At 46.3% G+C, this 17,681-nt stretch overlaps 1 protein-coding gene across 1 annotated transcript in view; it reads left to right on the top strand.

Moving 5' to 3' along the window:
- LOC115119424 (cell adhesion molecule 2-like) overlaps positions 1-17,681 on the top strand; it is a 157,960-nt gene that overhangs the window by 135,141 nt on the left and 5,138 nt on the right. The window contains exon 7 of the mRNA XM_065023439.1: positions 15,697-15,792. Coding sequence (XP_064879511.1) covers positions 15,697-15,792 — 96 coding nt within the window. The remainder of the gene's footprint in view (positions 1-15,696; positions 15,793-17,681) is intronic.

Here is a 17,681-nt window from a genome sequence, read left to right as displayed (position 1 = left end):
TTCATTATTTACAGGGCCTTCAGAAAATATTCATACCCCTCCACATTTGTTTGTGTTACAGCCTGAATAAAACATAGAATTTTGTCCCACTCATCTACTCACAATACCCCATAATGACATCACAATACCCCATAATGACATCACAATACCCCATAATAACATCACAATACCCCATAATAACATCACAATACCCCATAATGACATCACAATACCCCATAATAACATCACAATACCCTATAATGACATCAACAATACCCAACAACTACCTAATACACACAAATCTAAAGGGGTGAATGAGAATATGTACATACAGTATAAGTATCTGGATGAGTGATGGCCGAGCGGCATAGGCAAGATGCAATAGATGGTATAAAATACAGGATATACATATGAGATGAGTAATGTAAGATTTGTAAACAATATTAAAGTGGCATTGTTTAAAGTGACCAGTGATCTATTTATTAAAGTGGCCAGTGATATGAGTCTATGTAGGCAGCAGCCTCTCTGAGTTAGTGATGGCTGTTTAACCTGTTAAGACTCTAGGGGCAGTATTTCATTTTTGGATAAAAAGACGTGCCCGTTTTAAGCGCAATATTTTGTCACGAAAAGATGCTCGACTATGCATGGAATTGATAGCTTTGGAAAGAAAACACTCTGACGTTTCCAGAACTGCAAAGATTTTCACTGTGAGTGCCCTAGAACAAAACAAAACAAAACCTTCAGGCAAAACCAAGATGTTTCAGCAACCAGGAAATGAACAGGATTTCCGAAGCTACGTTTTCCATGATCTCCTTATATGGCTGTGAATGCGCCAGGAATGAGCCTGCACTTTCTGTCGTTTCCCCAAGGTGTCTGCAGCATTGTGACGTATTTGCAGGCATATCATTGGAAGATTGACCATAAGAGACTACATTTACCAGGTGTCCCGCACGGTGTCCTGCGTGGAAATTGGTGCGTAAAACTCAGCTACTAGTATTTTTCCATGCGATTCTGAGAACAAGGCAAGCTTCCAGGAACGGCATTTCAATGAAGAGATATATGACAAAACACCTTGAGGATTGATTCAAACAACGTTTGCCATGTTTCAGTCGATATTATGGAGTTAATTCGGAAAAAAGTTTGACGTGTAGGTGACTGAATCTTCGGTTAGTTTCGGTAGCCAAATGCATAGTAACAAAACGGAACGATGTGTCCTACACAAAGAATCTTTCAGGAAAAACTGGACATCTGCTATGTAACTGAGAGTCTCCTCATTGAAACATCTGAAGTTCTTCAAAGGTAAATTATTTTATTTGATTCCTTTGCTGGTTTTTGTGAATATGTTGCGTGCTAAATGCTAACGCTAAATGCTAAGCTAGCTATCAACACTCTTACACAAATGATTGATTTTCTCTGGTTCAAAAGCATATTTTGAAAATCTGAGATGACAGGATTGTTAAGAAAAGGATAAGCTTGAGAGCAAGCATATTTATTTCATTTCATTTGCGATTTTTAGAAATCGCTAACGTTGCGTTATGGTAATGAGCTTGAGGCTGTAGTCAGGAACCCGCATGCGGGGGGGGGGTGTAGTATGAAGTTAACAGTCTGATGGCCTTGAGATAGAAGCTGTTTTTCAGTCTCTCGGTCCCAGCTTTGATGCACCTGTACTGACCTCACCTTCTGGATGATAGCGGGGTGAACAGGCAGTAGCTCGGGTGGATGTTGTCTTTGATGACTTTTTGGCCTTCCTGTGACATCGGGTGGTGTAGGTGTCATGGAGGGCAGGTAGTTTGCTCCCGGTGATGCGTTGTGCAGACCGTACCACCCTCTGGAGAGCCTTGCGGTTGAGGGCGATGCAGTTGAAGTACCAGGCTGTGATATAGCTCGACAGGATGCTCTCGATTGTGCATCTGTAAAAGTTTGTCGGGGTTTTGGATGACAAGCCAAATTTCTTCAGCCTCCTGAGGTTGAAGAGGCGCTATTGCGCCTTCTTCATCACACTGTATGTGTGGGTGGACCATTTCAGTTTGTCTGTGATGTGTACGCCGAGGAACATAAAACTTTCTACCTTCTCCACTGATGGCCCTTTGATGTGGATAGGGGGGTGCTCCCTCTGCTGTTTCCTGAAGTCCACGATCATCTCCTTTGTTTTGTTGACGTTGAGTGAGAGGTTGTTTTCCTGACACCACACTCTGAGTGCCCTCACCTCCTCCCTGTAGGCTGTCTCGCCGTTGTTGGTAATCAAGCCCACTACTGTTGTGTCATCTGCAAACTTGATGATTGAGTTGGAGATGTGCATGGCCACGCAGTCGTGGGTGAACAGGGAGTACAGGAGAGGGCTGAGCGCGCACCCTTGTGGGGCCCCAGTGTTGAGGGTCAGCGAAGTGGATATGTTGTTTCCAACCTTCACCACCTGGGGGTGGCCCGTCAGGAAGTCCAGGACCCAGTTGCACAGGGCAGGGTTGAGACCCAGGGCCTCCAGCTTGATTATGAGCTTGGAGGGTACTATGGTGTTGAATGCTGAGCTGTAGTCAATGAACAGCATTCTTACATAGGTATTATTTTTGTCCAGATGGGATAGGGCAGTGTAATGGTAATTGCGTCGTCTGTGGACCTTTCGGCGCAGAATGCAAACTGAAGTGGGTCAAGGGTGGCCGGTATGTTGGAGGTGATATGATCCTTGTGTCATGTTCTGACCATAGTTATTTTCTGTTTTCCTTGTTTTAATGTTGTTCAGGACGTGAGCTGGGTGGGCATTCTATGTTGTGTGTCTAGTTTGTCCGTGTCTATGTATGGCCTGATATGGTTCTCAATCAGAGGCAGGTGTTAGTCATTGTCTCTGATTGGGAACCATATTTAGGTAGCTTGTTTTGTGTTGGGTTTTGTGGGTGGTTGTTTCCAGTCTTTGTGTTCTCTGCACCAGATAAGACTGTTTTGTGTTGGGTTTTGTGGGTGGTTGTTTCCTGTCTTTGTGTTTTCTGCACCAGATAGGACTGTTTCGGGTTTTTGCCACGTTTGTTATTTTGTATTTGTGTATTTGTTCACGTTATCGTCTTTTATTAAACATGTTGAACACAAACTACGCTGCATTTTGGTCCTCCTCTCCTTCCACGGAAGAAAGCCGTTACACCCGGTAAGGTGGAGGTGATATGATCCTTGACTAGCCTCTCAAAGCATTTCATGATGACAGAAGTGAGTGTTATTGGGCGGTAGTCATTTAGTTCAGTTATCTTTGCCTTCTTAGTTACAGGAACAGTGGTGGACATCTTGAAGCAGCAGACTGGGATAGGGAGCGATTGAATATGTCTGTAAATACACCAGCCAGCTCGTCTGTGCGCATGCTCTGAGGACGCGGCTATGGATGCCTTCCGGGCCTGCAGCCTTGCGAGGGTTAACACATTTAAATGTTTTACTCATGTCCACCACAGAGAAGAGGGGGGGGGCAGTTCTTGTTAGCGGGTTGCACTGCATTATCCTCAAAGAAAGGTATTTAGTTTGTCTGGAAGCAAGACATTGGTGTCCGTGACGTGGCTGGTTTTCTATTTGTAGTCCGTGATTTCCTCGAGTGTATTACCCCTGCACGTAGTGCAATCAATATGCTGATAGAATTTAGTTGTTGTCAAATTTGCTTAGTTAAAATCCCCAGCTACAATAAATGCAGCCTTGGTGTTTGCTTGAGGGGGAATGTACACAGCTGTGACTATAACTGATGAGAATTCTCTTGGTAGGTAAAATGGCCGGCATTTGATTGTGAGGAATTATAGGTCGGGTGAGCAGAAGGACTTGAGTTTCTGTATGTTGTTATGATTACACCATGAGTTGTTAATCATGAAGCATACACCCCCGCTCTTCCTCTTCCCAGAGAGGTGTTTATCTATGTCGGCACGATGCACGGAGAAGCCCGATGGCTGATCCGATTCCGACAACATATCTCGAGAGAGAGAGACATGTTTCTATGAAACAGAGAATGTTACAATCTCTGATGTCTCTCTGGAAGGTAACCCTTGCTCAAATTTCATCTACCTTGTTGTCAAGAGACTGGACATTGGAGAGCAGTATACTCGGGAGCAGTGAGCAATGTGCCCGTCTATGGAGCCTGACCAGAAGGCCGCTCCATCAGCCCCTTCTGCGGCGCCGTTGTTTTGGGTCGGCTACTGGGATTAGATCCATTGTCCTGGGTGGTGTTCCAAATTAACTGTCATCATATTTCAATCTATCACTTTAATAGACCAGAGAAAGTGAGAAACGTTTAGCCTTGGTTGGTTTTTGGAAACTAGGTGTTTATGTGATCCACCAGAAGTTAATGGTAGACCTGGACAAATCAAAATGGCTTCCTTTGGTCATTTGACGTCAGGAGACTGTTCTGTCAGCGTTATCTCCCTAACGATAAGGTCATCAGGGTGCAGGCGACCGCTCGACAGGAGGCTGCTGAAGGGAGGACGGCTCATAATATGGTCGTAAGGGAGTGAATGGAATGGCATCAAACACATGGAAATCATGCGTTTGATGTATTTGATACCATTCCACCCATTCCACTCTAGTCATTACCACGAGCCACGTCCTCCCCAATCAACGTAGCACCAACCTCCTGTGCGACTGACTGACTGTTTTGCATCATAAATAACGACTTGTTATTATTTGTAGATCAGTCAGTCGTTTACAATTTACCCATGACACATCACGGTTTTGATGCTCCCGAACACGGACAGGGCTTATCAGACCATAACACACCATACTCTGAGGTCATCATGGTGCGACTAGGCCTGAGACAGGGCTTATCAGACCATAACACACATTACTCTGAGGTCATCACGGTGCGACTAGGCCTGAGACAGGGCTTATCAGACCATAACACACCTTACTCTGAGGTCATCACGGTGCGACTAGGCCTGCGACAGGGCTTATCAGACCATAACACACCTTACTCTGAGGTCATCACTGTGCGACTTAGGCCTGAGGTCATCACGGTGACAGGGCTTATCAGACCATAACACACCTTACTCTGAGGTCATCACGGTGCGACTAGGCCTGCGACAGGGCTTATCAGACCATAACACACCTTACTCTGAGGTCATCACGGTGCGACTAGGCCTGAGACAGGGCTTATCAGACCATAACACACCTTACTCTGAGGTCATTACAGTGCGACTAGGCCTGAAACGGGGCTAATCAGATCATAACACACCTTACTATGAACAGTGTTTATTATCTCCATAGTGGTAACCTCAGCTGTGCTTTTAGTTGCCATTAAATCGCTGCTGTCTTCACACCTGTCCACTGGTGCTGAGAGGAGCAGATCCCTGTTGGAGCAGATCCCTGTTGGAGCAGATCCCTATTGGAGCAGATCCCCGTTGGAGCAGATCCCTGTTGGAGCAGATCCCTGTTGGAGCAGATCCCTGTTGGAGCAGATCCCTGTTGGAGCAGATCCCTATTGGAGCAGATCCCTGTTGGAGCAGATCCCTGTTCGAGCAGATCCCTATTGGAGCAGATCCCCATTGGAGCAGATCCCCATTGGAGCAGATCCCTGTTGGAGCAGATCCCTGTTGGAGCAGATCCCTATTGGAGCAGATCCCTGTTGGAGCAGATCCCTGTTGGAGCAGATCCCTGTTGGAGCAGATCCCTATTGGAGCAGATCCCTTATCATCTCCAAACTAAAGGTGCTAAACACAGCTGCAGCTAAATGTGAAGATTATATGCTAATATTTATGGAATGGAACACTGAAATATCAGCAGAGAATCCATTTTGTGTTGGTCTTTCAAACCAATTAATATTTCAGAAACTACTCAACTTCCCGGTGATGTGTGTTCCTCTCGAATCTGATTGGCAGGTGACCTATGACACGGTGGTAATCATGAATTTGTAAATATCATGATAGTTGAGTGAACTCTGGCGTCAAGGAATGTTTAGACAAAGGTTCTACTCACATTGAGTTGTTTGGAAATTGGACTTATACAGCTCAGGTGTAGGATCTTAATTTGACCAGTATTGTCGCAGCAAAATAATTCTGCATAAACAGGATTTGATTGTTGGTTGTAAAACTGGATGAAATTTGGCAATACTGTTACAGGTCATTTTCATTTGCTGTTTTTCAAAACTCTGTGTCTACAAGCTAATTTCAAAACTGTTAAACTTAAGTTAAAAACCTAACTTAACACACAATTGAAAAAGACAGCAATTTGCTAAATTTTCTACAGTATTGAAATATATTCCAAATCTAAAGAGTGAAATACTATCAAAACAATTAGACCAACCACAGCTGATTCCCATTGTAGCTGAACACCTACCCAGGTGTTAGTCTTTCAATTTCATTACCATGTATACAAAAGGGGACATTTTAGGAATAATGCTGTACTGTAATGTAAACATGGACCCAGCCAGAGAAGTGGCTGACAGAGGAAGAATAGTGGCTGGGAGAGCCTTGGTTTCTCAAATGACTTCTCAGAGAGTTTAGCATGTCAAATCAGAGGGCCTGTTGTCCAGACTACCTCTGGCCATCTCTATGGGGGTGCCACAGGGTTCAATTCTTGGGCCGACTCTTTTCTCAGTATATATCAATGGTGTAGATCTCAGCTTGCTAGTCACCATAGCAGCACCCACCTGTAGCACACGCTCCAGCAGGTATATCTCTTATTTTACCAGGTAAGTTGACTGAGAACATGTTCTCATTTACAGCAACGACCTGGGGAATAGTTACAGGGGAGAGGAGGGGATGAATGAGCCAATTGTAAACTGGGGATTATTAGGTAACTGTGAGGGCCAGATTGGGAATTTAGCCAGGACACCGGGGTTAACACCCCTACTCTTACAATAAGTGCCATGGGATCTTTAATGACCTCAGAGAGTCAGGACACCCATTTAACATCCCATCCGAAGAACTGCACCCTACACAGGACAGCGTCCTCAATCACTGGCCTGGGGCATTGGGATACTTTTTAGACCAGAGGAAAGAGTGTCTCCTACTGGCCTTCCAACACCATTTCCAGCAGCATCTGGTCTCCCATCCAGGACCTGACCAGGACCAACCCTGCTTAGTTTCAGAAGCAAGCCAGCAGTGGTATGCAGGGTGATATGCTGTTGGTCTCTCTGGTCACCCCCAAAACCAATTCTTCATTTGGCCGCCTCCCCTTCCAGTTCTCTGCTGCCAATGACAGGAACGAACTACAAAAATCTCTGAAACTGGAAACACTTATCTCCCTCACTAGCTTTAAGCACCAACTGTCAGAGCAGCTCACAGATTGCTGTACCTGTACATAGCCCATCTATAATTTACAACTACCTCTTCTCCTACTGTATTTATTTATTTTTGCTCCTTTGCACCCCATTATTTTATAATTTAGCCCAAACAACTACCTCTTTCCCTACTGTATTTATTTTATTTTATGAATTATTTATTTATTTTGCTCCTTTGCACACCATTATTTCTATCTCTACCTTACACATTCTTCCACTGCAAATCTACCATTCCAGTGTTTTACTTGCTATATTGTATTTACTTTGTCACCATGGCCTTTTTTTGCCTTTACCTCCCTTATCTCACCTCACTTGCTCACATTGTAAATAGACTTATTTTTCTACTGTATTATTGACTGTATGTTTGTTTTACTCCATGTGTAACTCTGTGTTGTTGTATGTGTCTCACTGCTTTTCTTTATGTTGGTCAGGTCGCAGTTGTAAATGAGAACTTGTTCTTAACTAGCCTACCTGGTTAAATTAAGGTGAAATAAAATAAAATAAAAATAAATATTTGTCGCCAAACCCACTGGCTCCAGGTCATCTATAAGTCTTTGCTAGGTAAAGCTCTGCCTTATCTCAGTTCACTGGTCACAATAGCAACACCCACCTGTAGCACGTGCTCCAGCAGGTATATTTCACTGGTCATCCCCAAAGCCAACACCTCCTCTGGCCACCTTTCCTTCCAGTTCTCTGCTGCCAATGACTGGAACGAATTGCAAAGATCACTGAAGCTGGAGACTTATATCTCCCTCACTAACTTTAAGCGTCACCTGTCAGAGCAGCTAACCGATCGCTGCAGCTGTACACAGCCCATCTGTAAACAGCCCATCCAACCAACTACCTACCTCATCCCCAGATTTGTTTTTGTTTTCCTGCTTTTTTGCACACCAGTATTTCTACTTGCACATCCTCATCTTCACATATATCACTCCAGTATAAATTGTTCAATTGTAATTACTTCGCCACTATTGGCCTATTTATTGCCTTACCTCCTCACGCCAGTTGCACACACTGTATACCGATTATTCTATTGTGTTATTGTACGTTTGTTTATCCCATGTGTAACTCTGTGTTGCTGTTCTTGTCGCACTGCTTTGCTTTATCTTGGCCAAGTCGCAGTTGTAAATGAGAACTTGTTTTTGTAAAACAAATAAAATAATAATACAATTTAAAAAAGGGAGAGGATATATGATGTATAGATATACGTATATGTGTGTGTGGTGGAAGAAGACAGAGGAAGTTCAAGAGCTGTCCTCTCAGATGAGATTAGGGCTACTATACCAGATCATGTAACAAATCATGATCTATCAATGAGAGAGGCTGGTCTCAACAGTGGCATCTATTATGAGACATTTCTGTCAAAACATCAGGTAAGATGTGCTTCTGTGATTCTGCAATGGCTTCTGACTGAACTGCACATTACAGAAGTAAATTGAGCAAAGCCTCAAAACCTATTTTAGTTCGTTTCTGCTTAGGACCCAACGGCTACCTCCCACTGCTGTGCAGGAAACTGCCATCGTTAATAATATGTTCATCAGAAACAATGGCATAAAACGCACAGAGATTGTTGGCAGACAACATTAGATTTAGAATGTAAGCATTACGATGAGTCCTGAAACAACATCAAGTCAGGATGAAGCAGAGGAACGAGTCAAGCAACCCAGGAACCAATATATCCAGGTAAGATGACTATAAAATACAGAACTGGTTTTGAGCAAAACCAAACAGGGCAGAGACACACTGCGGCATGTTTTAAGGTATAATGTAAACTACCGTAACGCCTAACTCTTATGTTGCCTTATGGATTTATTTTAGAGAGTCTTGGAGATTGAAGCCAGGCGAACACACCACATATTCATTTTTGTGAATGAGGCTGGTTTCAACTTGGCCAAAACACGGCGGCGAGGAAGGAATGTGATTGGGAAAAGAGCCACAGTGGATGTCCCGGGTCAGAGGGGTGCCAACATCACAATGTGTACAGCAATATCATCTGATGGATTTCTGTTACACAAACAGCTAATTGGGCCATACAACACAGAGCGTCTCATATCATTCCTGGATGACCTCTATGGAAGGGTTGTGCCAGGTGAGGACAGGTTTGCAGTGAGGCGAAATCAGCCAACGACTTGTCGTGGACAGGCAAAAGGTCAAAACCAGTTCAGAGTCCAGGCGGGTAAAGAGTGGGAGGCAGGCTCGTGGTCAGGGCAGGCAGAATGGGCAGGCAGGCTGGTACAGAGTGGGAGGCAGGCTCGAGGTCAGGGCAGGCAGAATGGGCAGGCAGGCGGGTACGGAGTCCAGGAGGTACAGAGTGGGAGGCAGGCTCGTGGTCAGGGCAGGCAGAATGGGCAGGCAGGCTGGTACAGAGTGGGAGGCAGGCTCGAGGTCAGGGCAGGCAGAATGGTCAGGCAGGCGGGTACAGAGTCCAGGAGGTACAGAGTGGGAGGCTGGCTCGAGGTCATGGCAGGCAGAATGGTCAGGCAGTTGGGTACAGAGTCCAGGAGGTACAGAGTGGGAGGCAGGCTCGAGGTCAGAGCAGGCAGAATGGGTAGGCAGGCGGGTACAGAGTCCAGGAGGTACAGAGTGGGAGGCAGGCTCGAGGTCAGGGCAGGCAGAATGGGCAGGCAGGCTCGTGGTCAGAGCAGGCAGAGTGGGCAGGCAGGCTCGTGGTCAGAGCAGGCAGAATGGGCAGGCAGAATGGGCAGTCAGAATGGGCAGGCAGAATGGGCAGGCAGAGTGGGAGGCAGGCTCGAGGTCAGAGCAGGCAGAATGGTCAGGCAGGCGGGTACAGAGTCCAGGAGGTACAGAGTGGGAGGCAGGCTCGAGGTCAGGGCAGGCAGAATGGTCAGAGAGACAGGAAACACAGGGATAAATACACTGGGACAGAGAGACAGGAAACACAGGGATAAATACACTGGTACAGAGAGACAGGAAACACAGGGATACATACACTGGTACAGAGAGACAGGAAACACAGGGATAAATACACTGGCACAGAGAGACAGGAAACACAGGGATAAATACACTGGCACAGAGAGACAGGAAACACAGGGATAAATACACTGGTACAGAGAGACAGGAAACACGGGGATAAATACACTGGCACAGAGAGACAGGAAACACAGGGATAAATACACTGGTACAGAGAGACAGGAAACACAGGGATAAATACACTGGTACAGAGAGACAGGAAACACAGGGATAAATACACTGGCACAGAGAGACAGGAAACACAGGGATAAATACACTGGTACAGAGAGACAGGAAACACAGGGATAAATACACTGGTACAGAGAGACAGGAAACACAGGGATAAATACCCTGGCACAGAGAGACAGGAAACACAGGGATAAATACACTGTGGAAAACAAGCAACACCTGGAGGGAGTGGAGACAATCACAAGACAGGTGAAACAGATCAGGGTGTGACATATGTACCCTGTTTGGTTATCGGACAGACATCTTACCAGGACATATTGATACCGGGTTTTTTTCACACGTTCACCGTTTCTCTCAAAGGGTACAACTGTTACCTCCTTATACTATGTTTCTCTTGTCGTTGTGATGACCGTAATCACATTCCCAAAGGTGTTATTGTCTGCCAGCACTCTGTCCCGAATTTCCCACAGTTTTATTGCATTGTTGCCGATTACCATGGCAACAACGGCAATTTCCTGTGGGATCTGATAATAGTCTGCCTCTCCTTCCTGTGGGAGGCAACCTTTTGGATCCTCTCCTTCCTGTGGGAGGCAACCTTTTGGATCCTCTCCTTCCTGTGGATCCTAATAAAACAAAACAATCAATATATTTAAAAATGTCAGTACATGTAAAAATGAGAAAATACTGTAATTGTACTGTAATATGTAGTTCAATTGTCATTGGAAGGAAGCACATCATGTTGTTTTGACGGAAAATTGGTACCATTGATGCAACTGGTGAACGCTGGTTGGTTGCACCTCTAATCCGGCCTCTCAGAGACACCATGGTTTACAATGGTCAGTAATTATGTCCCTCATCTCATCTGAGACACCATGGTTTACAATGGTCAGTAATTATGTCCCTCGTCTCATCTGAGACACCATGGTTTACAATGGTCAGTGATTATGTCCCTCGTCTCATCTGAGACACCATGGTTTACAATGGTCAGTGATTATGTCCCTCATCTCATCTGAGACACCATGGTTTACAATGGTCAGTAATTATGTCCCTCATCTCATCTGAGACACCATGGTTTACAATGGTCAGTAATTATGTCCCTCATCTCATCTGAGACACCATGGTTTACAATGGTCAGTAATTATGTCCCTCATCTCATCAGAGACACCATGGTTTACAATGGTCAGTAATTATGTCCCTCATCTCATCAGAGACACCATGGTTTACAATGGTCAGTAATTATGTGCCTAATCTCATCAGAGACACCATGGTTTACAATGGTCAGTAATTATTTCCCTCATCTCATCAGAGACACCATGGTTTACAATGGTCAATAATTATGTGCCTAATCTCATCAGAGACACCATGGTTTACAATGGTCAGTAATTATGTCCCTCGTCTCATCTGAGACACCATGGTTTACAATGGTCAGTGATTATGTCCCTCATCTCATCTGAGACACCATGGTTTACAATGGTCAGTAATTATGTCCCTCATCTCATCTGAGACACCATGGTTTACAATGGTCAGTAATTATGTCCCTCGTCTCATCTGAGACACCATGGTTTACAATGGTCAGTGATTATGTCCCTCATCTCATCTGAGACACCATGGTTTACAATGGTCAGTAATTATGTCCCTCGTCTCATCAGAGACACCATGGTTTACAATGGTCAGTAATTATGTCCCTCGTCTCATCAGAGACACCATGGTTTACAATGGTCAGTAATTATGTCCCTCATCTCATCAGAGACCACTTCTCTTGGTCTTCCTCTCCTTTGTCCTCCACGCATTCTGCCTCTCTCTGCCACTCTTCTTTCCCCCACCAACCTGTCTCCCTCTCTCTGACACTCTTCTCTCCCCCACCAACCTGTCTCCCTCTCCCTGACACTCTTCTTTCCCCCACCAACCTGTCTCCCTCTCTCTGCCACTCTTCTTTCCCCCACCAACCTGTCTCCCTCTCTCTGCCACTCTTCTTTCCCCCACCAACCTGTCTCCCTCTCCCTGACACTCTTTTTTCCCCCACCAACCTGTCTCCCTCTCCCTGACACTCTTCTCTCCCCCACCAACCTGTCTCCCTCTCCCTGACACTCTTCTTTTCCCCACCAACCTGTCTCCTCTCTGACACTCTTTCCCCACCAACCTTTCCCCCACCAACCTGTCTCCCTCTCCCTGACACTCTTCTTTCCCCACCAACCTGTCTCCCTCTCCCTGCCTCTCACTTCTTTCCACCACCAACCTGTCCCCCCTCCCTGACACTCTTCTTTCCCCCCCACCAACCTGTCTCCCTCTCCCCCCACCAACCTGCCTCTCTTCTCTCCCCACCAACCTGTCTCCCCAACCTGTCCTCCCTGCCTCTCTTCTCTCCCCACCAACCTGTCTCCCTCTGCTCTGCCTCTCTTCTTTCCACCACCAACCTGTCTCCCTCTCCCTGCCACTCTTCTTTCCCCCACCAACCTGTCTCCCTCCACTCTTCTTTCCCCCACCAACCTGTCTCCCGGCCACTCTTCTTTCCCCCAACAACCTGTCTCCCCTCCCTGCCTCTCTCTCTCTCCCCACCAACCTGTCTCCCCCTCCCTGCCTCTCTTCTCTCCCCACCAACCTGTCTCCCCCTCCCTGCCTCTCTTCTCTCCCCACCGACCTGTGAGTGCTACGGGGCGGTAGTCGTTTAGCTCAGTTACCTTAGCTTTCTTGGGAACAGGAACAATGGTGGCCCTCTTGAAGCATGTGGGAACAGCAGACTGGTATAGGGATTGATTGAATATGTCTGTAAACACACCGGCCAGCTGGTCTGCGCATGCTCTGAGGGCGCGGCTGGGGATGCCGTCTGGGCCTGCTGCCTTGCGAGGGTTAACACGTTTAAATGTCTTACTCACCTCGGCTGCAGTGAAGGAGAGACCGCATGTTTTCGTTGCAGGCCGTGTCAGTGGCACTGTATTGTCCTCAAAGCGGGCAAAAAAGTTATTTAGTCTGCCTGGGAGCAAGACATCCTGGTCCGTGACTAGGCTGGGTTTCTTCTTGTAGTCCGTGATTGACTGTAGACCCTGCCACATGCCTCTTGTGTCTGAGCCGTTGAATTGAGATTCTACTTTGTCTCTGTACTGACGCTTAGCTTGTTTAATAGCCTTGCGGAGGGAATAGCTGCACTGTTTGTATTCGGTCATGTTGCCAGACACCTTGCCCTGATTAAAAGCAGTGGTTCGCGCTTTCAGTTTCACGCGAATGCTGCCATCAATCCACGGTTTCTGGTTAGGGAATGTTTTTATCGTTGCTATGGGAACGACATCTTCAATGCACGTTCTAATGAACTCGCACACCGAATCAGCGTATTCGTCAATATTTTTATCTGACGCAATACGAAACATGTTCCAGTCCACGTGATGGAAGCAGTCTTGGAGTGTGGAGTCAGCTTGGTCTGACCAGCGTTGGACAGACCTCAGCGTGGGAGCCTCTTGTTTAAGTTTCTGCCTGTAGGCAGGGATCAACAAAATGGAGTCGTGGTCAGCTTTTCTGAAAGGGGGGCGGGGCAGGGCCTTATATGCGTCGCGGAAGTTAGAGTAACAATGATCCAGGGTTTTACCACCCCTGGTTGCGCAATCGATATGCTGATAAAATTTAGGGAGTCTTGTTTTCAGATTAGCTTTGTTAAAATCCCCAGCTACAATGAATGCAGCCTCCGGATAAATGGTTTCCAGTTTGCAAAGAGTTAAATAAAGTTCGTTCAGAGCCATCGATGTGTCTGCTTGGGGGGGATATATACGGCTGTGATTATAATCGAAAGAGAATTCTCTTGCAAGATAATGCGGTCTACATTTGATTGTGAGGAATTCTAAATCAGGTGAACAGAAGGATTTGAGTTCCTGTATGTTTCCTTCATCACACCATGTCTCGTTAGTCATGAGGCATACGCCCCCACCACTCTTCTTACCAGAAAGATGTTTGTTTCTGTCGGCGCGATGCGTGGAGAAACCCGTTGGCTGCACCGCATCGGATAGCGTCTTCCCAGTAAGCCATGTTTCCGCTACGTTTCCCTCTTTTTCGGAGTCGTTTTCTTGGGTCGCTGCATGCGATCCATTCCGTTGTCCTGTTTGTAAGGCAGAACACAGGATCCGCGTCGCGGAAAACATATTCTTGGTCGTACTGATGGTGAGTTGACGCTGATCTTATATTCAGTAGTTCTTCTCGACTGTATGTAATGAAACCTAAGATGACCTGGGGTACTAATGTAAGAAATAACACGTAAAAAAACAAAAAACTGCATAGTTTCCTAGGAACGCGAAGCGAGGCGGCCATCTCTGTTATAGCAGCAATGTTCCTACATCTAGTGGAAAGCCTTCCCAGAAGAGTGGAGGCTGTTATAGCAGCAATGTTCCAACATCTAGAGGAAAGCCTTCCTAGAAGAGTGGAGGCTGTTATAGCAGCAATGTTCCAACATCTAGTGGAAAGCCTTCCCAGAAGAGTGGAGGCTGTTATAGCAGCAATGTTCCTACATCTAGTGGAAAGCCTTCCCAGAAGAGTGGAGGCTGTTATAGCAGCAATGTTCCTACATCTAGTGGAAAGCCTTCCCAGAAGAGTGGAGGCTGTTATAGCAGCAATGTTCCAACATCTAGTGGAAAGCCTTCCCAGAAGAGTGGAGGCTGTTATAGCAGCAATGTTCCAACATCTAGTGGAAAGCCTTCCCAGAAGAGTGGAGGCTGTTATAGCAGCAATGTTCCAACATCTAGTGGAAAGCCTTCCCAGAAGAATGGAGGCTGTTATAGCAGCAATGTTCCAACATCTAGTGGAAAGCCTTCCCAGAAGAGTGGAGGCTGTTATAGCAGCAATGTTCCAACATCTAGTGGAAAGCCTTCCCAGAAGAATGGAGGCTGTTATAGCAGCAATGTTCCAACATCTAGTGGAAAGCCTTCCCAGAAGAATGGAGGCTGTTATGGTAGCAATGTTCCTACATCTAGTGGAAAGCCTTCCCAGAAGAGTGGAGGCTGTTATAGCAGCAAAGGAGGGGACCAACTCCATATTAATGCCCATGATTTTGGAATGAGATGTTCGATGAGCAGCTGTCCATATACTTTTAACTTGAACCCTTTTCAAGTGAATTTCTCATGCCCTTGTGTTCTGATTTCAGTTGCTATGTGTTTATGTGTTTGTATCTTTGTGTTTTGTTTGTGTTTACATGTTGATGTGTTTGTATCTTTGTTTGTGTTTACATGTTGATGTGTATGTGTTTATATGTTTATGTGTTTCCATGTTTGTGTGTTTGTGTGTTTATGTTTTCACCTTGAGTTTATTTTCTTTTTTGTTTCGTCTGTGTCCATTTATGTGTGTGTCGCCAGACTTCCCCACCACCTTCCCTCCATACACCACCCCTGCCCCCCGCCCCACCAGACCCCACATCGCCTCCTCAGACCCTACAAACATCAACAACAGAGGTATAGTACCACCTTACCCACACCTCCACCTCCTCTTCTCCTCCTCTCCTCCTTCTCTCCTCTCCTCCACCTCCTCACCTCCACCATCTTTCCTCTCCTCTCCTCTCCTCCACCTCCTCTACTCCTTCTCTCCTCTCCTCCACCTCCTCTCCTTTCCTCCTCCTTCTCCTCCACTATCCTTTCATCTTTCCACCACTCCTCTCCTCTGACCCTGCACCTCCTCCCTCATTCCTTCTCTCCTCTCCTCCACCTCCTCCACCATCTTTCCTCTCCTCCACCTCCTCTACTCCTTCTCTCCTCTCCTCCCCCTCCTCTCCACCATCTTTCCTCTCCTCCACCTCCTCTACTCCTTCTCTCCTCTCCACCACCGTATAGTCTACTATCCTTTCATCTTTCCACCACTCCTCACCTCCTCTCCTCCACCATCTTTCCTCTCCTCCTTCTCTCCTCCACCTCCTCCTCCACCATCTTTCCTCTCCTCTCCTCCACCTCCTTTACTCCTTCTCATAGTCTACTATCCTTTCATCTTTCCACCACTCCTCTCTTCTGACCCTCCACCTCCTCCCTCATTCCTTCTCTCCTCCTCCTCCACCTCCTCCCTCATTCCTTCTCTCCTCTCCTCCACCTCCTCCCTCATTCCTTCTCTCCTCCTCCACTCAACTAGAGAAAATCCTCCTCGCTTTCTTCTCCCGCTCCCTTCTGATGTTTCATCAGTGGATCTGTTGCTTGGACTCTTTACTATCCCTCTGGCCTCCTCTGGCCTCCTCTGGCCTCCTCTGGGCTCCTCTGGCCTCCTCTGGGCTCCTCTGGCCTCCTCTGGGCTCCTCTGGGCTCATCTGGCCTTTACCTTTATTTAACCAGGCAAGTCAGTTAAGAACAAATTCTTATTTTCAATGACGGCCTTGGAACAGTGGGTTAACTGCCTGTTCAGGGGCAGAACGACAGATTTGTACCTTGTCAGCTCAGGGGTTTGAACTCGCAACCTTCCGGTTACTAGTCCAACGCTCTAACCACTAGGCTACCCTGCCGCCCCTTTATATAGTGTACTAGATTTACCAGCACATTGTCTGCTTAGTTTCCTAACACAGGTGTTTCATATGAAAGTTGATAACTGTAGATTGGTAGGTATCAGTCTCTGCCTCCTGAGTTGTTTCACTGTTTTAATTAACGTTCCCTGCATCACAGCAGAGAGACACACACAGTCACCTGTGGAGGAGGAGAATAGGAGAGAAGGAGGTGCAGGGTCAGAGGAGAGTCACCTGTGGAGGAGGAGAATAGGAGAGAAGGAGGTGCCACGAACTACAGAAAGTTGTGTTTTACAGACACATCAAACAGACAGCTAATGCACAGGAAGGACAAAATCTGATTTACTCCTCTGTAGTCTCTCCTGAATTACTCCTCTCTAGTCTCTCCTGCATTACTCCTCTCTCTCCTGAATTACTCCTCTCTAGTCTCTCCTGAATTACTCCTCTCTAGTCTCTCCTGAATTACTCCTCTCTCTCCTGAATTACTCCTCTCTAGTCTCTCCTGAATTACTCCTCTCTAGTCTCTCCTGAATTACTCCTCTCTCTCCTGATTTACTCCTCTCTAGGCTCTCCGGAATTACTCCTCTCTAGTCTCTCCTGAATTACTCCTCTCTCTCCTGAATTACTCCTCTCTCTCCTGAATTACTCCTCTCTAGTCTCTCCTGAATTACTCCTCTCTCTCCTGAATTACTCCTCTTTAGTCTCTCCTGAATTACTCCTCTTTAGTCTCTCCTGAATTACTCCTCTTTAGTCTCTCCTGAATTACTCCTCTTTAGTCTCTCCTGAATTACTCCTCTTTAGTCTCTCCTGAATTACTCCTCTCTAGTCTCTCCTGAATTACTCCTCTCTCTCCTGATTTACTCC

Source organism: Oncorhynchus nerka, linkage group LG10 (genome assembly GCF_034236695.1).
Source record: "Oncorhynchus nerka isolate Pitt River linkage group LG10, Oner_Uvic_2.0, whole genome shotgun sequence".
In the NCBI taxonomy this organism is placed as follows: Eukaryota; Metazoa; Chordata; class Actinopteri; order Salmoniformes; family Salmonidae; genus Oncorhynchus; species Oncorhynchus nerka.
This window is presented reverse-complemented; position numbering and strand designations above follow the sequence as displayed.